General features: G+C 36.9%; 3 protein-coding genes and 1 pseudogene across 5 annotated transcripts; 2 read left to right on the plus strand and 2 right to left on the minus strand.

The window, feature by feature from the left end:
* Window positions 1-596: 596 nt before the first annotated feature.
* Window positions 597-3,015, plus strand: LOC106400213 (transcription factor TGA7). The gene is made up of 9 exons (XM_013840600.3): window positions 597-847; window positions 987-1,033; window positions 1,114-1,316; window positions 1,430-1,534; window positions 1,616-1,675; window positions 1,762-1,839; window positions 1,917-2,237; window positions 2,313-2,537; window positions 2,627-3,015. Exons 3-9 carry the CDS (start codon window positions 1,128-1,130, stop codon window positions 2,771-2,773), a joined length of 1,125 nt encoding a protein of 374 aa, XP_013696054.2. The 5' UTR covers window positions 597-847; window positions 987-1,033; window positions 1,114-1,127; the 3' UTR covers window positions 2,774-3,015.
* A 344-nt stretch (window positions 3,016-3,359) lies between these two features.
* LOC106423888 (60S ribosomal protein L30-2) lies at window positions 3,360-4,452 on the minus strand. Its single transcript, XM_013864643.3, has 5 exons — window positions 4,301-4,452; window positions 4,104-4,209; window positions 3,919-4,020; window positions 3,653-3,721; window positions 3,360-3,539 (listed from the first exon to the last, which is right to left on the minus strand). The coding sequence occupies exons 1-5, from the start codon at window positions 4,319-4,321 to the stop codon at window positions 3,499-3,501; spliced, it is 339 nt and encodes a 112-aa protein (XP_013720097.1). The 5' UTR covers window positions 4,322-4,452; the 3' UTR covers window positions 3,360-3,498.
* A 233-nt stretch (window positions 4,453-4,685) lies between these two features.
* LOC106423879 lies at window positions 4,686-11,042 on the plus strand (annotated as a pseudogene).
* A 267-nt stretch (window positions 11,043-11,309) lies between these two features.
* On the minus strand, window positions 11,310-21,630 carry LOC106423874. Of its 3 annotated transcripts, XM_048736362.1 has the most exons (13): window positions 20,618-21,630; window positions 20,010-20,171; window positions 19,836-19,930; window positions 19,638-19,755; window positions 19,446-19,483; window positions 19,261-19,371; window positions 19,038-19,178; window positions 18,790-18,904; window positions 18,518-18,598; window positions 18,373-18,431; window positions 18,188-18,228; window positions 11,720-11,766; window positions 11,310-11,561 (listed from the first exon to the last, which is right to left on the minus strand). In XM_048736362.1, exons 1-12 carry the CDS (start codon window positions 20,711-20,713, stop codon window positions 11,723-11,725), a joined length of 1,101 nt encoding a protein of 366 aa, XP_048592319.1. In that variant the 5' UTR covers window positions 20,714-21,630; the 3' UTR covers window positions 11,310-11,561; window positions 11,720-11,722. The 3 variants fall into 3 exon arrangements, with proteins under 3 accessions (XP_048592319.1, XP_048592320.1, XP_048592321.1); XM_048736363.1 differs by lacking the exon at window positions 11,720-11,766; XM_048736364.1 differs by lacking the exons at window positions 11,720-11,766; window positions 18,188-18,228.
* Between the last annotated feature and the right edge of the window lie 1,358 nt (window positions 21,631-22,988).

Genomic DNA, 22,988 nt, shown 5'->3' on the forward strand with positions numbered 1-22,988 from the left:
TTGTCACTAAGTCAGGGAAGAAGGTTTGGCACAAAGATGCCACTCCAGAACCTTATGGACCACCCCAAAATAAACCAAAGTTGTAAATGAGATTATTCTTCTGCAGGCCCATGAGCATGCATGTACAAAAAAAGATGAAACGAGGTTTCTAGAGTATTAGATTGAACTCTGACCGGTCGCACAAAAAAAAAAAAAAAGATTGAACTCTAACCGATTTCTAGATAATTCACAATATAAATGTCTTTTAATTTCAAATTTATAATATTAAAATGAATGTTTTATATGAAACTAATATTTTCGTTCATTTTTGAGCAACCTAATATTTTCTTTTAATTTTAATTTTTTTTACAAAGGGCTCTGCAAGAGTTTCTGGTTGCTGACATCATCTGGTGCGTACTTCACAGATACAAACGCACGATTATGTCACCCTTTGGCTCTGTGAAAAAAGCACTCATCTCTAAACGTTTCATTACTTTACAAACATGATTAATAGTAATATTATGGGATTCTTTGTTAATTATTATAAAGAATTTGATTAATTATTAAACCTGTAACTTTTTTTATTCTAATGTTGATGGACACATATAAAGGAAAGAGAAAAGGCCAAAAACCAAAGAAAATATCCTTTTTATCATCTCCTTGCCATGATGAGAACGCTGGACCTTTAAGTATATTTTCTTTACTGTGAGTGTCCAAAGAAACTCGAAAACACTTCTCCTTCCCTTAGATTTTTCTGTGGTTGGAATGAAAAATATCTTTGTCTGATCCGAAGATTACGAAGAAATATATTTCTTAACTCTTCATCATTCAACTTCATCATGAATGGTTTATCTGCTTATTTGTTCAGGTGTGTTTAAACTTTCATCCTTCATAATACTGATTTTCTACCCTTGGATCTCTAGTAAGAGCAAAGGGGCCAATTTTATTTAGAAATTTAAAAGATTAGAAATGATGAAGAGTTTCTTCTGTTTATGGTTTGTGTTCAGTGAGCTAATATAATTTTGGTGCAAGCTTATTGGATCTATACTTGAAGGTAAGGCAAAAACTTTCTTACTCTTTTTGATTAATACTTGTGGGTCAAGAGTCTGAAAAAATAGTTGGTTATTGTGTTAGAGAACAAAGAGGAGATGATGAGTTCTTTTTCTCCAACTCAACTTGCATCTTTAAGAGACATGGGAATCTATGAACCATTTCAACAACTTGTCTCTTGGGGGAATGTTTACAAATCTGATATCAATGATCATAGTCCAAACACTGCTTCTTCCTCTGTTATTCAAGTGGATGCTAGAGTTGATGATCACAACAACATCGTAAAGGTTACTCTATTAGTTTTCCGAGAATTAATTTATAGAGTTTTTACTCTATATATATTTTTCTCAAATATTTTTTACTTGTGTGTGTTTTTGCTAACTGTTTGAATTATGTGCAGTCGAATTATAATTCTTCTCATAACCAGATCGAAGCAGAACCTTGTAGTAATGATCATCAGGATGTTGATGATGATGACGATGATGATGGCAGGATTCATGATAAGGTTTGGAACAAACATATAACTAAAGTATCTCTAATCAAAGTATATTGATTGATAATATGTTTTCTCATATGTTGGCAATAGATGAAACGGCGTTTAGCTCAGAACCGAGAAGCTGCCCGCAAAAGTCGCTTGAGAAAGAAGGTAAATCAAGTCTCCTTATGTGTAGTCGTATAGTTACTATTACTACTACTACTTCTACTAACTATGTTGTGTATTTGTTCCTTTAGGCTTATGTTCAGCAGCTAGAAGAAAGTAGGTTAAAGTTATCGCAGTTAGAACAAGAGCTTGAAAGGGCTAAGCAACAGGTAAGCTTAGGCCATAACATATTCTTTAATATGTTCTGTTTTTTTATTTTCATTCTATTTGTGTTTTTTTATGTAAGGGATTACGTGTAAGCAACTCAATACCATCTGGAAGCATTACTAACACAAGGATTGCTACCTTTGAGATGGAACATTCACACTGGCTTGAAGAACAAAGCAGGAGAGTTAGCGAGCTACGAATAGCTCTTCAAGCTCATATAAGCGACATAGAGCTAAGAATGCTCGTAGAGAGTTGCTTGAACCATTACGCCAACCTCTTCAGAATGAAATCTGATGCAGCTAAAGCCGATGTTTTCTACTTGATATCGGGCATGTGGAGAACTTGTACTGAAAGATTTTTCCAATGGATTGGAGGGTTTCGTCCATCCGAGCTTTTGAACGTAACACTCTCAACGTTCTATTACTAAATTACTACAAAACACTAGTTTGACAGAACTATTTTTTTTGGTTTGTAGGTTGTAATGCCGTATCTTCAGCCATTAACTGATCAGCAAGTCTTGGAAGTGAGAAACCTCCAGCAATCATCGCAACAAGCAGAGGATGCTCTCTCTCAAGGGATAGAGAAGCTTCAACAAAGTTTAGTTGAAAATATTGTGGTTGATGCATTTTCCATGGATTACCCTCCTCAAATGGCTGCAGCGTTAGAGAATCTACAAGCATTAGAGGGTTTTGTTAATCAAGTAAGTTTAAAATAAAATAAAAATAAAGAAAGTTTTCTTGTGACATTATATTTCAAAGAACATGTTATTGATTCTTGAATGTGAAACAGGCGGATCATCTAAGGCAACAAACGTTGCAGCAAATGGCGAAGATCTTGACGACAAGACAATCGGCTAGAGGGTTGCTTGCATTGGGAGAGTATCTACATAGACTTCGTGCTCTTAGCTCTCTTTGGGCAGCTCGTCCACGAGATTAACCAACTTAAAAAAAAAACAATGAAACAGAACCGAAGCTTGGAATGATGTTATTAAAAGATGTTTGCTAAGTTTCAGCATAAAACAATTGTAGTAGTAGTAGTACAGTAAAGAGTGATTTATCTCCTTTAGAAACTTATGGTTATTTGCTTTTATGATTTTACACTTTCGAACAAGAAACTTTGTAAAATCTATATCAACAATATTATATTTGAGAAAATGGTTAAAAAGACCATATTACGTACTCATCATATATATTTAACTCGTTCACATGTGTGTTTGTAGTGAGAATTTTAGCTTTCTTTAAATTAAATTCATACATTAAGGCTCATTTGTTTCTCAGTACCAATCACAACATATGTAGTATGTAGTAAGATCAACTAACATGAACTATTTTTTTCTTTTCGACAGATTTGAGGAGTAAACATGTTCCTTTCCAACAGATAACACCTTCTCCTGAAATATTACATCTCAATGTTGGTTTTGTTTTTTTGTTTTATTCGCTTGAATTGCGTTATTGTAGTGTATGAAAGAAATGGACTCTTGAACAGAAGGAGATACGGCAGAGAAAGTATCAATTTACTTATCTTTGAGCGAAAAAAAAATTTCATTGAAAACTTTAACAAAATATATCTAAACAGTCTTTTTGCTCATAAAAGTTGAGAGAAGCTCGAATACATAAATAGATAATGAACGTCGCAAGAAAAACAAAATCGGAAATGGTAAATCACTGATCACCAGGAATGCTCTTGATAATGTCAGAATCACCTAAAACGCCAATCATAAAGATACAAATCATTAGTAAAGATTCCATAAATAACCAACAAGAACTTTGAGAGTAAACAAGTAGCAGCAAGTTAGTTAGTATTGTTTTAACTTACCAGGATCAACGATGCTCAGACAAGAAACACGGAAGTACTTCCCACAAGCCGTTCCCAAATCAACGTTGTCTGAAAACCCAAATGTAAACACAGTCAAGCCAAAGTGATACCAGTAATTAACACACTACAGACACTTTCAATCCAACAAAACATAATAGCTTCCTCTAATTAAAGGATCACACTTTAATCATCAGCCCAATGATCCAAAGAATCAGACTTTAACAACTTCATCTACTTAGCAATATACAGAAGAAAAAGGAACTCACTTCCATTGTAGTGGTGAACACCAACTTTGGCAAGCATAGCGTAGTACTCAATCTCAGACCTCCTCAACGGTGGGCAATTCGAGGAGATGAGAATCAGCTTCCCTGCCAACATAAAAAAAAAAAACAAAATCAACATAGTTGAGATATATTTTGCACACCAAGTGTTCGACTAAATTATTATTAACCTTTGGAGCCTCTTAGAGACTTGAGGACAGACTTGTAACCAAGAGTGTACTTGCCACTCTTCATCACAAGTGCCAACCTGCTGTTGATTCCCTCGTGTGACTTCTTCTGCAATATATAAACCAAAACACAAACCCAATAAGCAGACTCTTAACTAAGACTGTTTGGTTCGGTCGGAAAGAATAAAACTTTGACGAACCGTTTTCTTGGCCGTCACCATCTTTTCGTTTTGTCTTGGATCTGTGCGGCGGAGAGGAGATGGAGAGAGTAGAGAGGAAGCAACGACGACCAAAAGGAATAGAACGGAGCTTTGGTAACGTTTTATATTCCTGTCAAAATGTTTTTCTAGGGCTTTTGCTGTTTTCGATATGTTGTGGAATTTGCAGTTATGCCCTTGTTGTTCTTTATTTTTGTAAATCTTTCGAAATTAATTAAATTAGTAACGATTCGTCCCTAATTACAACGATTATGGCCAGATGACATGAAATGTTATTTAAAATACTTATTTTTGATGGATAAAAAAATAGTGTAAGGTACGCATATGAAATTCTTCAGGATTCAAGTTTCAAAAAATTTTGTTTGTTGGTGTAGTAGTCCAGTTGATTACAAAGTATGAATGATCAAATTATGGGGAAATTGGATCGAACTGATTATTCTGTGCTCTGAGGACAGCGACAAAGACATGGTTTTAGACTTTTAGTACTTGCAGAATATAATGAGGTTTGTCTCTTAAGAGTCCATCTTTTTCATTCCACTTCCAACATATCCAAAACCAGAGTTTAACATTTTTGTGTATACACACACCAATCATTCTTTACGTACTCATGAATCCTATACATTAGTTATTTGTTCATTTTGCCGTTTGCTGTTTCTACAAGTAGTAAGAATCAATACTGCTAACAATGAAGCAATTTACATGTATTAGTTAATAATCCTATTAAACAAAATAGTGAAATTGTAGAAGTGGAATACAAGAGCAGTATTCGTGGCCCATGTGGTTATAACATATAAATAATATACGTCGTCATGCATTCAAAGATCATAGTCACTATACTTACTCCTGTATTTAACATCGTGTAGCAAACTTCGCCTTGAGGATCTCTCTCTACCCTTTCCCTGTCGGCAAGTAACACCAACAACCGAGAAAACACCAAAAAATGAACTTCACGTGTCATAAACTGAGACCAGGTGGTCGTGATGCGCACTACTGACATAGTAACATTTCGTTAACCAAAGCCTTTTTTCAAAAAAAAAAAAAAAAAACATTTCGTTAACCAAATAATAACATAGAAAGATTGAATAATTCCACCGAAACGTACACGTAGCCTTGTCCTTCCTTTTGAAGCTCGTTCATCGACATGCAGCTTTATAATATGCTTTAGTTTTTCACTCGCTAATCGCTATATTTTTTTTTTTTCATGACACACACATGGGTTCTTCTTTCTTAATTTCTGTTTCTAACCAGGCTTGTTTTTTTTTATCTCACATGATTTTACAACGCATATACAACATGTCACGTATACCTAGTACACGTATTATTATCAGCGCCACTGTGGCAGGCTATGAAAGGAAGATATTGACCTTGGTGTACCTAGTACACGTATTATTAGTATTAACATTTTATACGCGCAAATACGTATAACCAACTAAAGTACGTAAATGAGCCTTTGTGCAAATGCCATAAAATATATCTGAGTGCAAATGCCATAAAATACGTATAACCAACCCATCGATGTTAAAATACGTGAGTGTAATTAAATATATCTTTTTGGTAATGGTTAAATATTTGAGTAAGACTTGCTTTTATAGTAAGACTAAAGTTGTTTTTTACAAATATACTGTTATATAAAAATGCTATGTACCTAGTCATATACCGATTCGTCCACATTAAGAGCTAACATCATTCCTCTCACCTATTAGTAGCTCTCCTTTTATATATCTCCCAACAAACATGTACAAACATAAAACTTCTCGTCGGCTCATTATCCGTATATACACTTTTGTACACCCTTTAATTTCCACTCATATTAAAGTCTCTCCTACCAATTATTACAAGTTTTGATTATTTGCAGTGATCATTGGATATGGGTCGGGCCAAATTGGAGATAAAGCCGATACAGAAGAGTACGAACAGGCAAATTACGTACTCAAAACGTAAAAAAGGTTTAATGAAAAAGGCCTATGAGTTGTCAACACTTTGTGATATCGATCTTGCCCTACTCATGTTTTCCCCATCTGATCGCCTATGTCTCTTTTCCAGTCAGACCAGGTATACTTCTCATTTCTTCTTCTAGAACATTCCATGCCTTTCAAGAATATATTTGCAGCAGTTTTTCAGCTTAGAAGTAGCTGTAACTACGTATGTAGTTAGTTGATGATTAGTTATAATTTCGAATCTGTTGGAGGTGCAACTGCATGTTGACACGTTTTTTTGGTAAGCCATACGTTTTCACATGTTATATTGAAGCTTGAGCCGACAGTTATTTTTGAAAGAGCTTGGTCAATAGGTATAAATATCTTCGGTTTGTAACAGATAATAGTACTCTGTCTACTGCACATGTATCAATCACGCAAACTTGCAAAGTAGTAAATATACTCGCATTGATAACGATCAAAATACTAAATAATACTTGAAGAGGTTGTTTAGTGAGATGGGTTTTTTTGGTTAAAACTATAAGTTTATATATTATCATTGTTCTTTTCCCTTATATGAAAGTTTCATCTATTTAGTTTTTTCTTTCCTGTGGACATACATTTGTTTGTGTGTAAACACCTTTTCTGATGTTTTAAAAAAAAAAAAAAAAAAAAAACACCTTTTCTAAATCCGGTTGAAAATAGATTATAAGATTTCATATTTGTTGATTTACTTTAGTTTTAAATAAAATAAACAAAATATTAGAGAAACAGTTAAATATCTACTCTTTTATGAACAGAAAACACACACAAAAATTGTGTGTTAGTCTTTTTTTTTTTTTTTTTTTTTTTCCCTTTTGGATTTTATTAAAAGGCCGTAGCCCAAAGTAGCAGGACCCATACACAAACAAGTGAAGCCCCAAGTCCAAAAAAAAAGAAAACACGTGACCAGAAGCTCATAACCGTCCAAAACAGAGGAGACACTACCCTACTACACGCATCAAGAGATAAAGATAAACAAAGAAAGGACACGTGTTTACACCTCAACAACAAGGGAAACACGCGTCGTGAAATCACCACAGTCATCACCGCCGGGAACAAAGACGCCGGAAAACGAACGACGTCTCACCGGGCCACTCCAGGAACCATGCATCCACATCACGATTACTTCATCACCATCGCTTCTTCCAAACGAGAGATCGTCAAACGAACAAAGTCGAGATCTCATCCTGGTCACGAAGCTACCCCACACACACAACCCATCTTCAATCCGTCGGAGAGCATCCATCGAACAGTTCGAGATCTCCTCCGACCACCAGTCCACCAAACAGAGAAGCCGATTACACCGTAATTGATAACGGTCGTAATCCAAACGTAAAGCCGGCCGCCTTCATCGCCTAAGAAGATGACGACGCCAGAAGCAGAGCCGAACGACCACCAAGAGAAAGGCACGTCGTCGGAGTCATAACCCGAAATCAAAGATTGACAAACACCGGCACCGGTAAACCGAGGGAACCACCGCAAGTTCTCTTTCTCTCTCAACAATTAAGAGAGAAGGGAGAGACTCTACCATTCCCTGTTTATCAATTGTGTGTTAGTCTCTCTCTCGTAGACTAGTAGTACAGCAATACCAATAATTAAGAACACTTCCACTGCTTAAAACCTTAGAAGATTTGTCAAACAAAAACAAATATTAATAGTTTAATACAAATCAGTTATATATATATATATATATATTAAAATTAGTTTTAAAATAAAATTACACACGAAATTATTTTATTAAATTCTCAAAATTACTGATAGTTACCTTTTATTTTAAAAATAAAATATTTTGATTTTTTTATTCAGAATAACTCTATGTGAAATCCATACCAGAATCTCTGATGACGACAAAAAAAAATCTCTGATAGCAGCAGCAGTTTTTTTTTTTTTTCCATCTTGATTTTATTAAATGGACTAAATCCAAAGGGCCAAGCCCAAATACAAAACAAAAAACATAAAGCCCAACACAGAGGCAACTTTAACCAGCTAAAGTGGGCCGCAGCCCAAAAACCTCAAACCCATAAGCGCCATAACGCACCACGCGTGTTTTGTGGTCGGAACACGTGCTAAGATCCTCACCAGCGAGGAACACGTGTCGCAAGGCCGCTTCATCTTATCGAACACTTCACTCGAGGGCACGTGTCGCAAGATCGGATCGCCCCCGCTCTTCTCCGACATGCAAGCTGCCGCCGACATTCTAAACGGCATCCACCGGAAAACACACCGGAAAACAAGATACCGAGATCGAACATCACGCAACAGATGGTAAAGAAGATCTTCCACCAAAGTCGGAAAGAGACGCGACCCAACACCGTCCTCGAACCCGTCAAACCCACCACCGATCCACACTTTGAAGAATCAAATCAATCATCTACGATCGATCCAAGAACAGCCAACGTGGAGTCTCAGCTCGAGAGTCGATTGAGCGAAGAGAGAGCAAAAGCGAAGATCGCAGACCAAGAAGCCGGAGAAAAAACGGTGCTTTTTGAGCCACCGATTCCCGGAAGCTGAAACCGACGAAACCGATGCTGTCGGAGCCACCGGTTCTCGGAAACTAAGCTGGCGACGCTGGTGTAAAGGAATCACCGCCTCCCAGAATCGAACCTGATAGATGGAACCGGAATCATAAGAAATTCCGGCCAAGATTTCATCTCATCCTTCCTCTGTGTCTGATCATAGAGATGGAACAGAGCTGAAGGAGAGAGAAACCGTTAGCAGCAGCAGTTAAAAGAGGTAGGGGAATGGCATTGTAAAGAAATTGTTTAATACGAAGGTGTACGTGACACTCTAGATTATAAACACGTTGTCGACAAAAAAAAAAAAAATTATAAACACGTCATGTTTCGCTGACATCCATGGACCTGTAATGCATGCAATTACTCATGGAGGGTCCTACCAATCAAACTATCGTCGTTTTTAATAGTAGTATATAATTTCAGTTTTAGTTTAGAACAATTTACTATATTAACTGTAAATAAGAATATTATGATAAGCACAAAACCTATATGATACATATTACCTTGCCGTGTCTTTCTCTCCTCCAGTCGTCCCACCGTTTACCCTGAAACTTAATCAATCATCTTCTGTCTTCAACAGTTCAAAAATTATTACAAAGCATCTATAAAAGTATGTGTAAATACACCCAAACATGGTGTTTTATCTCCTTTTTTTTTGAACTACGGTGTTGTATCTCCATTATCTTAATTTCGAGTTAAATTTCAGGATTGAAGACGTTCTTACGAAGTACATCAATCTCCCTGATCAAGAAAGAGAGAAGTATGTATCATATATCACATATATATATTCCTCGCATTAATCCATTTGTTTCTAATTCATATATTCATATTTTAATAATTTTGGGGTATACCTATACATTTTCAGTGCTATAGTTTTCCCTGATCGAAGCAAACGCCAGTGAGTATCATACGTTCAATTTAATATAATATATACGTACTTAACTTCATATAAAATATGTCAGTAATGACATTTTCCTCTTTCTTTTGCAGAGGTATCCAAAACAAAGAGGTGAGACTAATCATTTTTCTAAGTACAACAATCAAATTTCGAATCACAATACTTATTTTACATATATTCGTATATGTTAATTAATGTTTATCAGTATTTCATTTTTTGGCAGTATTTGTTAAGGACTCTTGAACAATTCAAAACGGAGAACGACATGGCCTTCCAAATCAACGAACCTCGGTTTCTTTCTCTCTGTCTTTTATACTAAAGTTTTTCATATTATTATATGATGTAGTGATATATATAGTGATATTATTATGCTATGTTGCACACTGACCTTTAATTTTATGAATCTGTGAAAAGCCATGAAGCTATCCACTCCGATGTCGAGGTTATTAACTTCCCAATTTTCATGGTTTACTAAATATATAAATCACTATAAATTAGTATTTGCAAAATTACAGGAACTTGAGAAAGAGCTTTGTAGATTACAACAACAGCTTCAGATTTCTGAGGAAGAACTGAGGTATTTTCCTTTAATATGTCACATAAAAAAGATTATTAATTTTATAAAACTTACAAACAAAATAAAACTGTTAATGTTGCTTAAAGACTGTGATTCTTGTGATCATGCCTAGGAAATTCGAACCCGATCCACTGAGGTTTACATCAATGGAGGAAATGGGAGCATGTGAAAATCATCTACTTAGTACTCTTACTCGTGTGGTTCAGAGAAGGGTAACTAACACGTACTACACCTCTGCTACTTCGACTACACTTAAAGGGGAAAAATATAATACTGATTTTAAGTATAATTGATGATCGCAGGAACATTTGTTGAGCAGATCCTGCGAAGCACCAAGTACCCAACAGAGCATGGAAAATATTGAAGGCTGGGAGCCTGAGGCTGAGTTCAAACAAGCCCGTATATATAATAGCGAACTCAGCCAATGCATCAAATCAGTTAAGGTCTTTCTAGTTCAGCCTAATTATCTTTTATATTTAATTATCTTAAATTATATACATATATTTAAAATATATTTCTTTTTGGTCCCCAGTTATGATCTGCCGTTGCAAGGAATCATCTCAAATCCAACCCAAACTCCAAAATGATGTTTGGGTGAATCGCAAAAAATGCAATGTTGTTGACAAAAATAAAACGGTGCGTATTTCCTATGTCAGTGCCTAAACTTCTATGGTTTTTATCTTTCAGATTCTGAAGTCTGAACTATTTGTATAATAAAGTTTGAAAATGTCATTTTGTTAGAACTTAGAACCATAATTGCTACGTTTTTTTCTTCTACAACTAGTAAATAACATAACAAAGAAATTAACACACTAAGAGAATAAACCATAATGAGAATAGGAATGTTAATATAATGAGTTAATGACTACAGTGATTAACTACAGAGTATGAAGCTCAATTTGTCTTTGCCTCTAGATCCATGAATAAGTGACAACTAACTAGAGTGAAATGAAACAATAATACGGTCTGCTATGGCCTATGAGTCTATAATACCATACAACATTAGCTCAGAGATGTGATCAGAAAGTGATGGAGGAAGAAAAAAACAAACCACGGTTTAACGATTGTAAGATAAGGGTAAAATACCATAATGTAAACTGACATCAACCTTTAAACAACAATCCACTTGACGCTGACGCAAGATAAAACTAAAGACCATAGAGAAAAAGAAAAGGAGGGACCATGACAACACACCATTAAACATAAAACCTTTCATTTATTCAAAGTTTTGAGGATAGATCAGTGACCTATAGATTCCTTTCACTTGCTGAAGGTTTGAGGATAGATCAAGAACCTGTACATTAAAAAGAATAAATCATGAATCAATAAAATGTAAGTATTAATTATTGCCAAAGTCATAAGAATGTGCATATTAAATTAACTAAAGTTCATAAATTAATCAATAGATCAACTAAATCTCATAAACTAACCAGTAAGATAAATTTTTTTTACCATTTATTGATTGAGAAAATTTCTCAAGTGAGGGTCAATACATAGACCTTGTCTTTGGTATAGGTATAATGAAAGTCTGTCAATAAAAAGTTCTCCCAGGCACGGTAACCAAGGTCTTGCTCTCTTTGTCAACCCTGCTTCTCCTCCGTAGCTACCTCCTCGCTCCGCCGCACCTTAACCATGAACCGCCGCACCTACTTTCCGGTGACGTAGATCTACACCAGATCTGAAGCCCCTGGAGTACGAACATTACCCCCACGAGCTGGAAATGCAAACAGCCTTGGCATTTATTGAGGATCTGGGTGGGAAGATGTTACAGTTGAAAGATCAAATTTATTGCTCGCTCCCGTATGGCCAGCAGGAAGATTGGTCCTACCCCCTGTGGGGTTGACTCTGGTTTTACTGTCTCGTACAGTCACTTTTACCTTAACACTAAGGTTCTGCTCAAGAAGTAGTTTTTGCAAAATTTACTGCTATTCACTGCAGTTGGAAACCGTATTTCTACGTTACAGTTGTATACTGTTGGTTTTACTATGGCTTACCGAAGTTCTAGAAGAGATAAAGGAAAGTGGATCCCAGACCCACCTAGAGAAGCCCGTCGCCCACCTATTAAAATCCCACAAGGAGATACAGCTTCTCTCATTGAAGAACACAAACTTACTCTCATTGGTCGAGTAACGAACCCCAAGATACAGAAAACTCGAGCCTTGGTGGACTTCTTTCTCAGTCAATGGCGGGTTTCGGGTACTATTACTGGGCGAGACTTGGGACCGCTTCTATTCCAGTTCAAGTTTGAAACTGAAGAAGATCTTCAAACAATTCTATCAAAGGCCCCCTTCCACTTTAAGAGATGGATGCTAATTCTCCAGCGCTGGGAACCTGTGGTTTCTGACTTCTTCCCAGCTCTCATTCCGTTCTGGATCACAATCCACGGCTTACCACTCCATTGTTGGACCAAGCCAGCTCTTGACACTATTGGAAATGAACTGGGACCAGTAGATGGGTATGAAGTGGAAAAAGGGAGAATCAGAGTATTGATTAACGGCCTAAAGCCTCTTGAGATGAAGCTTGACATCAGTGTTGCAGGAGAGATAAAACAAGTCGAGTTGGAGTACGATAACCTGGGAAAACACTGCTTTATCTGCTACTCTCTATCTCATGAGAAGGAGGACTGCCCCTCCCAAAGAGCTCTTGCAAACAGAGTCTCTGAGCCTCAAAGATTAGGGATCTCTCAGTCGCGCACTCTTGAAAGACTGGATGCTGATAGAAGGAATGCATATGAAAGGAAACAATCCCGTTCTGATTCCTCCCAATGGCAAAGACCCACCAGCAGGGAGCCAGATTGGAAGGAAGAGAAGAACTTTCGATTCACCTATGGTGCAAGAAGGGACCCAAACTATAGTTCGAGCTCTTTGCGTATTGGCAAGTCTGGAGAAGAAGATAAACGCCGGCCTGCGAGAGAGAGACTATCTTTCTCTAAGGAGGAGACTTCATCGGCTCATATGGAGGCTCGTTCTAGAACGATCCCACAGAACCAGAGAACTGAATGGAGACCAGTGGCCAGCGGGTCCCAACAGAGGAGCCAAACAAAATCTGCGCAGTCACTGGTGTCACACACCCCTTCGCCTAGACCTCAGAGAGAAGGAGGTTCTAGCCTGCAAGCTCTATCACAGACTAATAAACACAACTCAGGAGAAGGAAGCCTTCTTTCAAACGATCGTCGATCTGCTCTTCAACGGCTATCTCTTCCTACAGAACGTGTTCCCTTACTACAAGACGGAATTGCAAACGCTGCATCCGGAAGGCTACAGGAAGTTGATATTCACTATCTAGAAGAAATTCTGACAGTGCAAAAAGGTTCTAGTGTACCGTCTACCTCACGGAACCCGGGTGGTAGCGGTGGGGGCGCTGTAGGGGGTACTAACTTACCAGCTAATTCACGAGAGCGAGTTGGTAGCAGGGAGATCGAGTACAACTCCACCCAGGATCGCTCCCCAATTCGAACCCTCAGTGAAGATAGGGTCCACGTGTCTCTTCGCCTGGGACCTCTATTTGATACAGAGGAGGAGGACCTCAACCTCCCAAGTGCAGCCATGATGCCTCCACCTTTGAATACTGCTAGTCAACTAGTAGGCACAAAGGACACATGCTCTTCTGTTTCAAGAAAGAGAGGCCCAAAGGGTCAAAGCCAAGGACTGCAATTGAAAAAGAGGAGAGTCACAAAGATTCAAAGCTCACCAAAAAGAAGACTAAACAAGGAAGCTGGTATCAGTGGTGCAGGGAATAAATCCTCTAAACCTGCAGCAGTAGCGAAAGGAACACAACCAAGAACCACGATTATACCAGCAACAAAGAAGAAGGGAACGGATTTTCGGTCCGGTCCAAAACCTCTTCCTTAGTCAATATGAGCTGGAACTGTCAAGGTATCGGGAGCGACCTGACAGTTCGTCGTCTGCGGGAGTTCAGAACCAAAAACTCCCCGGACATAATGTTCCTTATGGAGACTAAGAGAAAGGATGAGGATGTCTTCAAGATGTATAGGGGAACGGATTTTACAAATCATTATACAGTCCCACCGGATGGTCTTAGTGGTGGACTGGCCCTATCTTGGAAAGATAATGTTGATGTTGATGTACTTATGGCTTCAGCTAATGTAATAGATACAAGGATCACTTTTAATGGAATGACCTTTTTTGTATCTTACATCTATGGCGCGCCTCAAAGTGAAAACAGACCGAGATTCTGGCAGGAGATCTCGGATATTGGAGCGCAAAGAGAGTCAGCATGGCTACTCACCGGTGACTTCAACGACCTTCTTGATAACTCGGAGAAGGTGGGTGGGCCGCTGAGATGGGAAGGCTCTTTCTTATCCTTCAGAAACTTTGTAGCTCAAAACGGATTATGGGACCTCCAATTCTCGGGGAATTCTCTTTCATGGCGGGGAACTAGATATACACACTTCATCCAATCGAGACTTGATAGAGTAATGGCTAATGTGGCCTGGATGGAGATGTTTCCGGCAGCCAGAAGTGAGTATCTTCGCTTTGAGGGATCTGATCATAGACCTGTGCTCACACATTTTGACCTTAACCTGAAGAAGAAGAAAGGCAATTTCCGATATGATCGGACCTTGAGCAAGAAACCAGAAATTCAAGAACTAGTGGAGAGGACATGGAACTTGGAAAAGGAAGCATCTGTTATAACAAAACTTGATCAGATTCGGAGAAGCTTGATTGCGTGGGTTAAAGCACAATCAGCAGAGAGTAAGGATAAATTGTTTAAAAATCAAGACCTGCTGGAAAAGGCTCTCTCGGAACAAACCCCAGACCAGGACCGAATTCTTGAGCTGAAGCAACTGCTGGAAGCAGCCTATGCAGAGGAAGAGGCTTTCTGGCGACAGCGAAGCAGAATCCAGTGGCTGAGTGAAGGGGACAGGAACTCCGGCTTCTTCCACGCTGTTACTAGAGGTCGCAGAGCCCGGAACAAGTTCTCTGTCATAGAAAATGAGGAAGGGCAAACCTTTCACGAGGAGGATCAGATTGTTAACGCCTTTGTAACTTTCTATCAGAGCCTTTTTACAGCGGGGAACAATGATCTGGCGGTGGTGCAAGAGGTCCTCTCTCCAAAGATCCCATGGGAGGCAAACCGAGAGCTTATTGCCATACCAGATAAAGCGGAGGTACGAGCGGCTGTCTTTGCCATTAACCCCGACAAAGCACCAGGCCCGGATGGCTTCTCTGCGGGTTTCTATCAAAGTTTTTGGGACATAGTTGGAGAGGACATCTACTACGACATCCGGGGTTTCTTTGAAACAAGCCACCTCCACCCAAGACAGAATGAAACCCATATTAGATTGATCCCAAAGACGAAGAGTTCTAAGCGGGTGTCTGAATACCGACCTATAGCGCTGTGTACAACACACTATAAGATCATTGCCAAACTCTTGTCAAAGAGGATCCAGCCGCTGTTACATTCGATCATCTCCCCATCGCAGTCCGCTTTCGTCCCGGGTCGGGCGATAGCTGATAATGTTCTCATTACTCACGAGATCCTTCACTATCTACGCAAGTCAGGAGCTAAGAAACACGTATCTATGGCAGTGAAGACAGATATGAGTAAAGCGTACGATAGAATTGAATGGAGCTTCTTGCGGGCAGTGTTAATGCGGTTGGGCTTTCATGAGATTCTGATAGGATGGCTGATGGAGTGTGTGTCCTCAGTCTCTTACTCTTTCCTGGTCAATGGAGGACCACAGGGACGAGTGATCCCATCAAGAGGGCTCCGGCAAGGTGATCCGCTATCCCCGTACCTGTTCATCTTATGTACAGAAGTCTTATCGGGGCTTTGCCACCAAGCGATGATACAAGGAACCCTGCCGGGGGTTAAGGTCGGAAGAAACTGTCCACCAATAAACCACTTGCTCTTTGCCGACGACACGATGTTCTTCGGGAAATCAAACTCTGATAGCTGCAAGACTCTCACATCGATCCTCAGCAGATACGAAGCAGCTTCAGGGCAATGTATAAACAGAGCAAAATCGGCTATCACCTTCTCGTCGAAAACTAATATGGCAGCAAAGATAAGAGTTAAGCAGGAGCTGAACATTAGTAACGAGGGAGGGATTGGCAAATACTTAGGCTTACCGGAACACTTCGGAAGAAAGAAAAGAGATATCTTTGCTGAGATATTAGACCGGATTAGACAAAAAGCCCACAGTTGGTCAGCAAGATATCTTTCCGGTGCTGGAAAAATGGTTCTCCTAAAGGCGGTTTTAGCCTCTACGCCAACATATGCAATGTCTTGCTTCAAGCTCCCGAAGTCGCTATGCAAACAGATACAGTCGATCCTCACTCGCTTTTGGTGGGACGTTAAACCGGACGTGCGGAAGATGTGTTGGGTCGCATGGGATAAACTCACTCTTCCAAAAGGCGCTGGTGGCTTGGGATTTAAAGAGATTGAAGTGTTCAATGATGCCCTACTGGCTAAACATGCTTGGCGACTACTCAAGAATCCCTCCTCTCTTTTGGGAAGAACCCTGCTGAATAGATACTGCCGCCATGATCATTTTCTAAACTGCTCAGCCCCAAATGCCGCCTCACATGGATGGAGGGGGATTTTGGCAGGGAGAGAAATTATCAAGCGGGGCCTGGGATGGGTGATAGGGGATGGCAAATCTGTGAGAATATGGAAAGATAACTGGCTATCTACGAGTCAACAGATTTGTCCAATGGGACCAACTCGAGAGGAAGATCAGAATATGCTGGTTAGCGAACTACTGATGTCTGATTCAGCAGAGTGGAACGTTAACAAAATCAAGCAAGTCCTTCCCCACTACGAAGACCTGATCAGGAAGCTGGTCCCGAGTGATTGCGGAATGCGCGATGAACTGGTTTGGTTGCAGGAGAAAACCGGAAACTACACTACTAAATCCGGGTACGCTCTAGCAAAGATCAATGTATCAGAGACCCGTGAGACGTTCAACTGGGGCCAATGTATCTGGAATGTGAAGTGTTCCCCGAAGGTGAAGAACTTTCTGTGGAAACTCAAGCATGAGGCGGTAGCAGTTGGCGACACTCTCCTCAAACGTGGAATTATGGTAGACGGAAAGTGCAGTAGGTGCGGGGAAGTTGAGACCACTGCCCATGTTATGTTTCACTGCCCTTTTGCAAGGAGAATCTGGGAGAAGGTCCCAGCACACTTGGTTCCTGGTGCTTCGCAAGTGAGATCAATGGAAGATTTATTGAAAGCTTGTACCAGGATGATTAACCTTCCCCCGCTGGGATTTTCTTCGCCCCTATACCCGTGGCTCTTGTGGTTCCTTTGGACAAGTAGAAATCAGCTGGTGTTTGAGGATAAGTCTTTCTCGGAAACAGAGGTCTTAGGAAAAGCTTTGAAACATGCTAGAGAGTGGCACAACTCGAACCTAACCACCTCGCCTCACTCTGTTTCGAAGAAAGACTGCTCTGCGAGTGTGCCCCAAGCTCAGCCCCGAGAGAACGAGTTTCTCTGCTTCTCAGATGCAGCTTGGAATAGTGCTTCTAGTGCAGGAGGTTTGGGCTGGACATGCTCTAACTCTGCCGGTGCTACTCTCCTGCAAGGATCTTCACCGTGCCCCATAGTGGCATCAGCGCTAGTTGCAGAAGCACTGGCACTCAAGGCGGGTATCAAAGCCGCTATCTCCCTTAATATCAAAGACCTTGTCTGTCACTCAGACTCAAAAGGCTTGATCAATCTGATCACAGGAAACACGTCTGTGATTGCTCTCCAAGGAATTCTCCATGACATCAGTGTGTTGAGTAATTCCTTGTCGTCTATCTCTTTTAAATTTGTACCTCGGCGTTGTAACACGATCACTGATCGTCTGGCCAAAGAGGCTCTGTTTTCTGTATCAAACTCTTCTTTGGGAAGAGAGAACCTTGTAGCTTAAGCTTTTATAAATGAATGTTTGACCAAAAAAAAAAAAAAGACCTTGTCTTTGGTATTCTGGATCGTACAGTCCATTTACTCTCCTGAAATAAGATGTACTTGTTATGTTTCCATTTTTTTCTTGATAAACATATACAGAATGAAAGACTCCCACGTCTATACAAAAGAAAATATATTTATATGTAAAGAAGTTATCGAAAAAGGTGTAGATAGTCAATGGAAAAAACCTTTCTTCAGTAGGATTGATTGCAGTTGAACCAACACTTCCATCTGCTGGTGTAGCCCTCTGCATTATTTAGCCAAACTTTTATCTCTCTCTTTCATTAATTTCTATATTTAAAAAAAAATTATGAGTTTGTCAAGAACTTATACCCTGCGTCGAGTAGAAGATGATGGTTCCCCAAATTGAAACCGACTTTCATAAGTTCTTCGCCGAGATCCTATAACTTCATTCTGTAGAATTCACATTATCGGTAACAAATAATCTGATGATGGTGTAGTTTATTTAGCCTAAAATATATATATATATATATATATATATGAAGGTCACTAATTATTAATGTGTAGTTACATTCTACTAACATAAAAAGCAAAAAGTTATAGAAGATTTAATATTTTAATTCATTCAGTGAAATAAATGGTACTTGTGGAGGTATGCTTGAGTTTGCGCTTGGACGTCTACGCAGCAGAGTGTATAAGCTGGAAACCCGAAAACTTGATGAGGACTGATGCAACCTTCTTTGCATATTGACATGATGCCTATATAAATGAGATCCAAAATATAAATTTGGAGTTTTGAAACATAGAAGTCAGGAACATGAAAACCAATTAGTTTTCTCATGTGTCATAAAAAGAAAAAAAATATATGACAGACAAAGAGAAATGATTTTACCTAGCTGAATTGTTAACCGTCCTTAGATTGTGAGCTTCATTACGCCGAATGGCTAAAACCGATGGGGGCAGTTGCTGTCCATTTATGTTAAAAGCCGAAGTGATTGGGACATACGTCTGATGAGGCATATAATTATGTAACCTACATTCCATAAAAATAATGTTTATGAAGTATGTAAATCAATATAATAAAGATACCAAATATTACATTCGAGTGTTAGTACCCATTTGGAATGAGATTGCTCGGGCCTATGTGACTTGAATGCTCTGTATTCACCGCCAAAAATTGATTCAAATCATAATAATTATGATTTCGGTTGCTTAACAGAGGCTCTCTAAACCATTCAGATGGAAGACAATTAGTAAATTTGTATGTTAAATTAACATGGAGTTATATTTCATAACGTACCTAGTTGAAAGAGTATGAGCACAAAGACAATGTTGTTGCTGCGGCAGATGAACCAATGAGTTATTTAACTAGAATATTAATTTTAAGACATTTTTTACAATAATTTTAAGACATTTATGTTGGTCTATCGATGCCTAAATTAAAATAATTGTTCTTAACAGAATAAAATAAAATACAATTAATGTGACCTACTCTGTTTAGAGAAGTTGCTGTTGTGTTTGTGGTGATAACTGGAAGGTTATCATCTGAAAAACGATGGAAGCGTTGAGGAAACAGTGAACCAAATGCATCAGAACTTACTTGTTGTATCCTGCATCAATTAATATTTTTAGTTATTATATATTACATAATAAGAAATTAAAATGTTCTGTAATCAATTAAAGAATTTACTCTTGAAGATGATTTGGAAACTCATGAAAATAAGACATAGTTGGGTGTTCAACTCCATTTCCTTGTCCGATTCGTTGACCCATCCCTATTTGGTTCTGAAACATTTTCAACCAAAGAAACTTAAAATAAAATATAGTTAAAATACTGTACTCGCTTCTAGAAAGTGTTTTGTACCATTGTAAAAAGGCTCGGATCTTCCGAACTTAGCATGGGTTGACTGAAGAAAAATTGTCGTACCCTTGAACGCACATTTACTAGATTTCCTCGTAACCAAGACTCATGCGAAATGCCTTGTTGTTGTCCATGAAGGGCTTGGTGTTGGTGATTTTGTGGCTGCTCACATAATATACCCCAAAAAGAGAATTATTAGCCAAGTATCATTATCTACTTTGATTTATATATCTTTTTAAAAAAAAATTTGGATACCATCTCTGAAAAATAAAGGTATAGTTACATCCAGAAACTAAAAGAAGAAGAAGCGATAAATGATTCCAGAAAAGCAAATTTTTATCCTAGCCAAAGTGGATTTTGTGGTGTTTAGATTTGGGATTAGATCTGACTGTTGAAGGAACACTAAGGGCTAGTTTCATTTATTGTATAGACAGAGACATGGCCAAATCCAGTCTAATACAATACTTAACATACTTCATAAGTTTTTTCAGTTTGCAATTCAAATACTTTTTGCAGGCTATCCTGTAGATCACTTATATCCAACAGTTATATCATAAATGACAATGAATGATATAAGAAATCCAACCATGAGAGGCAAAGAAGAAGTATACCCTTAATGGAAGACATGGTTCCGGTAACTCGAAAATATATTCCGGACTCCAGAAGAGAGGCGTTTCATCATCGATTCTATCGCCTCGAAAAGACATGGTTAACAATTGTCCTGATTGAGAGAACGATTCCCCTTATATATTAAATTAAAAGTAAAAAAGTCTAAATTCATAGTGCTGATGTGGCATACATAGTTTAAATAGATAATTATATATCTCAAAGAAAATAAAAAATAAGTTATAAATATAATATATTACAAATATACCACTAATATATTTAGTTATTATGTTTACAGAAAATTTCAGAATTGAATAGACATATATGTTGCTCAAAAAAAAAAGAATAGACGTATATAAACAATTTTTCAAAACTAGAAACATGAAATGTTGACTAAATCCCCAAAAAAATATTCATTTACATCATATTTTATATTTTATTATTTTCTCACTATTCTTTTATATATCTACATGCCACATAAAAATTGTTGTAAGCATTCGTTAAAATAAAATTTGTTATGGGGAATAGCTCGTTACACTATCTTTTTTGGTCAATTCGTAACATGTAATGCCAGTGAATAATAGTTGCATATACCAAATAAATATATGACAATGATTATATATCATTATCATTTGTAGACTTAAATTAGGAGTACAATAACAGAAATTAATAAACTACTTATGGACTGAACCATATTCTTATTAATATTCCCAAAGTGAAATACATTGTTTCTTTATCTTCCAAAAGGAAGTCAAGATTTTTCTTATAGTGTGAGATATAAGCAAGGAAAAGAAAATGTGGAGATAATGATTGGATTTCTTACCAAAATGAACCCGTAATTGATTTTTTATGTGTCATTGAAATAACTTTCAAAAGTTTGCCAACAACGCGAGGAAGATAAATCATCGAGTGAAATAGCCAAATACTAATTCAAAAAAAAAGCCAAATAATAATTCACTCTTAAAGTTAAACTAAAAAAATCTAATTCATTATTTTTCTCCTTTCATACGATTTTACGTAAATAATAAACAAACTAGGATAAGACCCGCGCCTTGCGCGGGATTAAGTTATTATTTTTATCATATTTTGGAAAATGAAACAATAGTTTGGCTTCATTTGGATTAATCCGGATATCGGATTGGTTTCGGTTCGGTTCGGTTTTTTTCGGTATTTGGTTAGTAAAATATAACTAATATTCTAAATCCATATTTACTTTGACTTTAGTTTTTCACATACTTTTGAAAGATTTCAACCGGACGACTAAATTGATCAGCCAATCTTGTTGCTTTAAATCATTAGTGTTTATATATATATATATATTATTTAGTTTGAATATTCATTAAATAAAAATTCATATGCGTTATATTTTATGATCATTTGTAACTTATTATAACAAAAAAATAATCTATTGATCACAAAATTTTCAGAGTGGGAATATTCAAATTTCTAATAATATATAGACGTTTTGAAAAATTCAAATATAACATATAAGAAAAAATATAAATGTTTTTATTATATATTTAATGTGATTTTTTAATATCTTTCAATAATATAAAATTAAAAGAAAAGAACTAAGATACCAAAATTGTTATCAAATATTTATTATTCATAATAATTAATTTTCATATATACGTTAATCATATTAGGTAATTTCGTAGCTTCTAATTAAGGAAAGTGCAAAAAAAATTTTGGTAGATTATTTATCAATTCGATAGTTAGTTTAATAAAAAATATAATGTAAGTCAAGATGGACCAACCTATTTTTCTAAGAATAGTATATTTTATATAGTCATTTATTAAATGAGAATTTATAATCATACAGTTCTATGATCATTCATATCATTTTATAACTGAATATTTAAATCATCGATAACAAAATTTTCAATGTGAAATCTTTAATAAGTTTATAATTTATAAATGTTTTTGAAAATTCATTGAAAGTTTTAATATTAAAATATTTATGTAATCTTATGGTATATATTATAATCTATATATATATAAATATATATATGTTATTATTAAATGATATTTTTTACTCATATGGTTTTAAAATAATGTGTATCTTCTTATAATATTAAATAAAAATTCATCTTAATACAATTTTATGATCATTTGTAACTTATTATGACAAAAAAAATAATCTATTGATCACAAAATTTTCAGAGTGGGGATCTTCAAATTTCTAATAATTTATAGACGTTTTGAAAAATTCAAAATATAACATATAAAAAAAATTATAAATGTTTTTATTATATATTTAATGTGATTTTTAAATATATTTTAATAATATAAAATTAAAAAAAGAACTAAGATACAAAAATTGTTATCAAATATTTATTATTCATTATAATTAATTTTCACATATACGTTAATCAT

This window comes from Brassica napus, chromosome A7, assembly GCF_020379485.1.
Source record: "Brassica napus cultivar Da-Ae chromosome A7, Da-Ae, whole genome shotgun sequence".
Classification (NCBI taxonomy): domain Eukaryota; kingdom Viridiplantae; phylum Streptophyta; class Magnoliopsida; order Brassicales; family Brassicaceae; genus Brassica; species Brassica napus.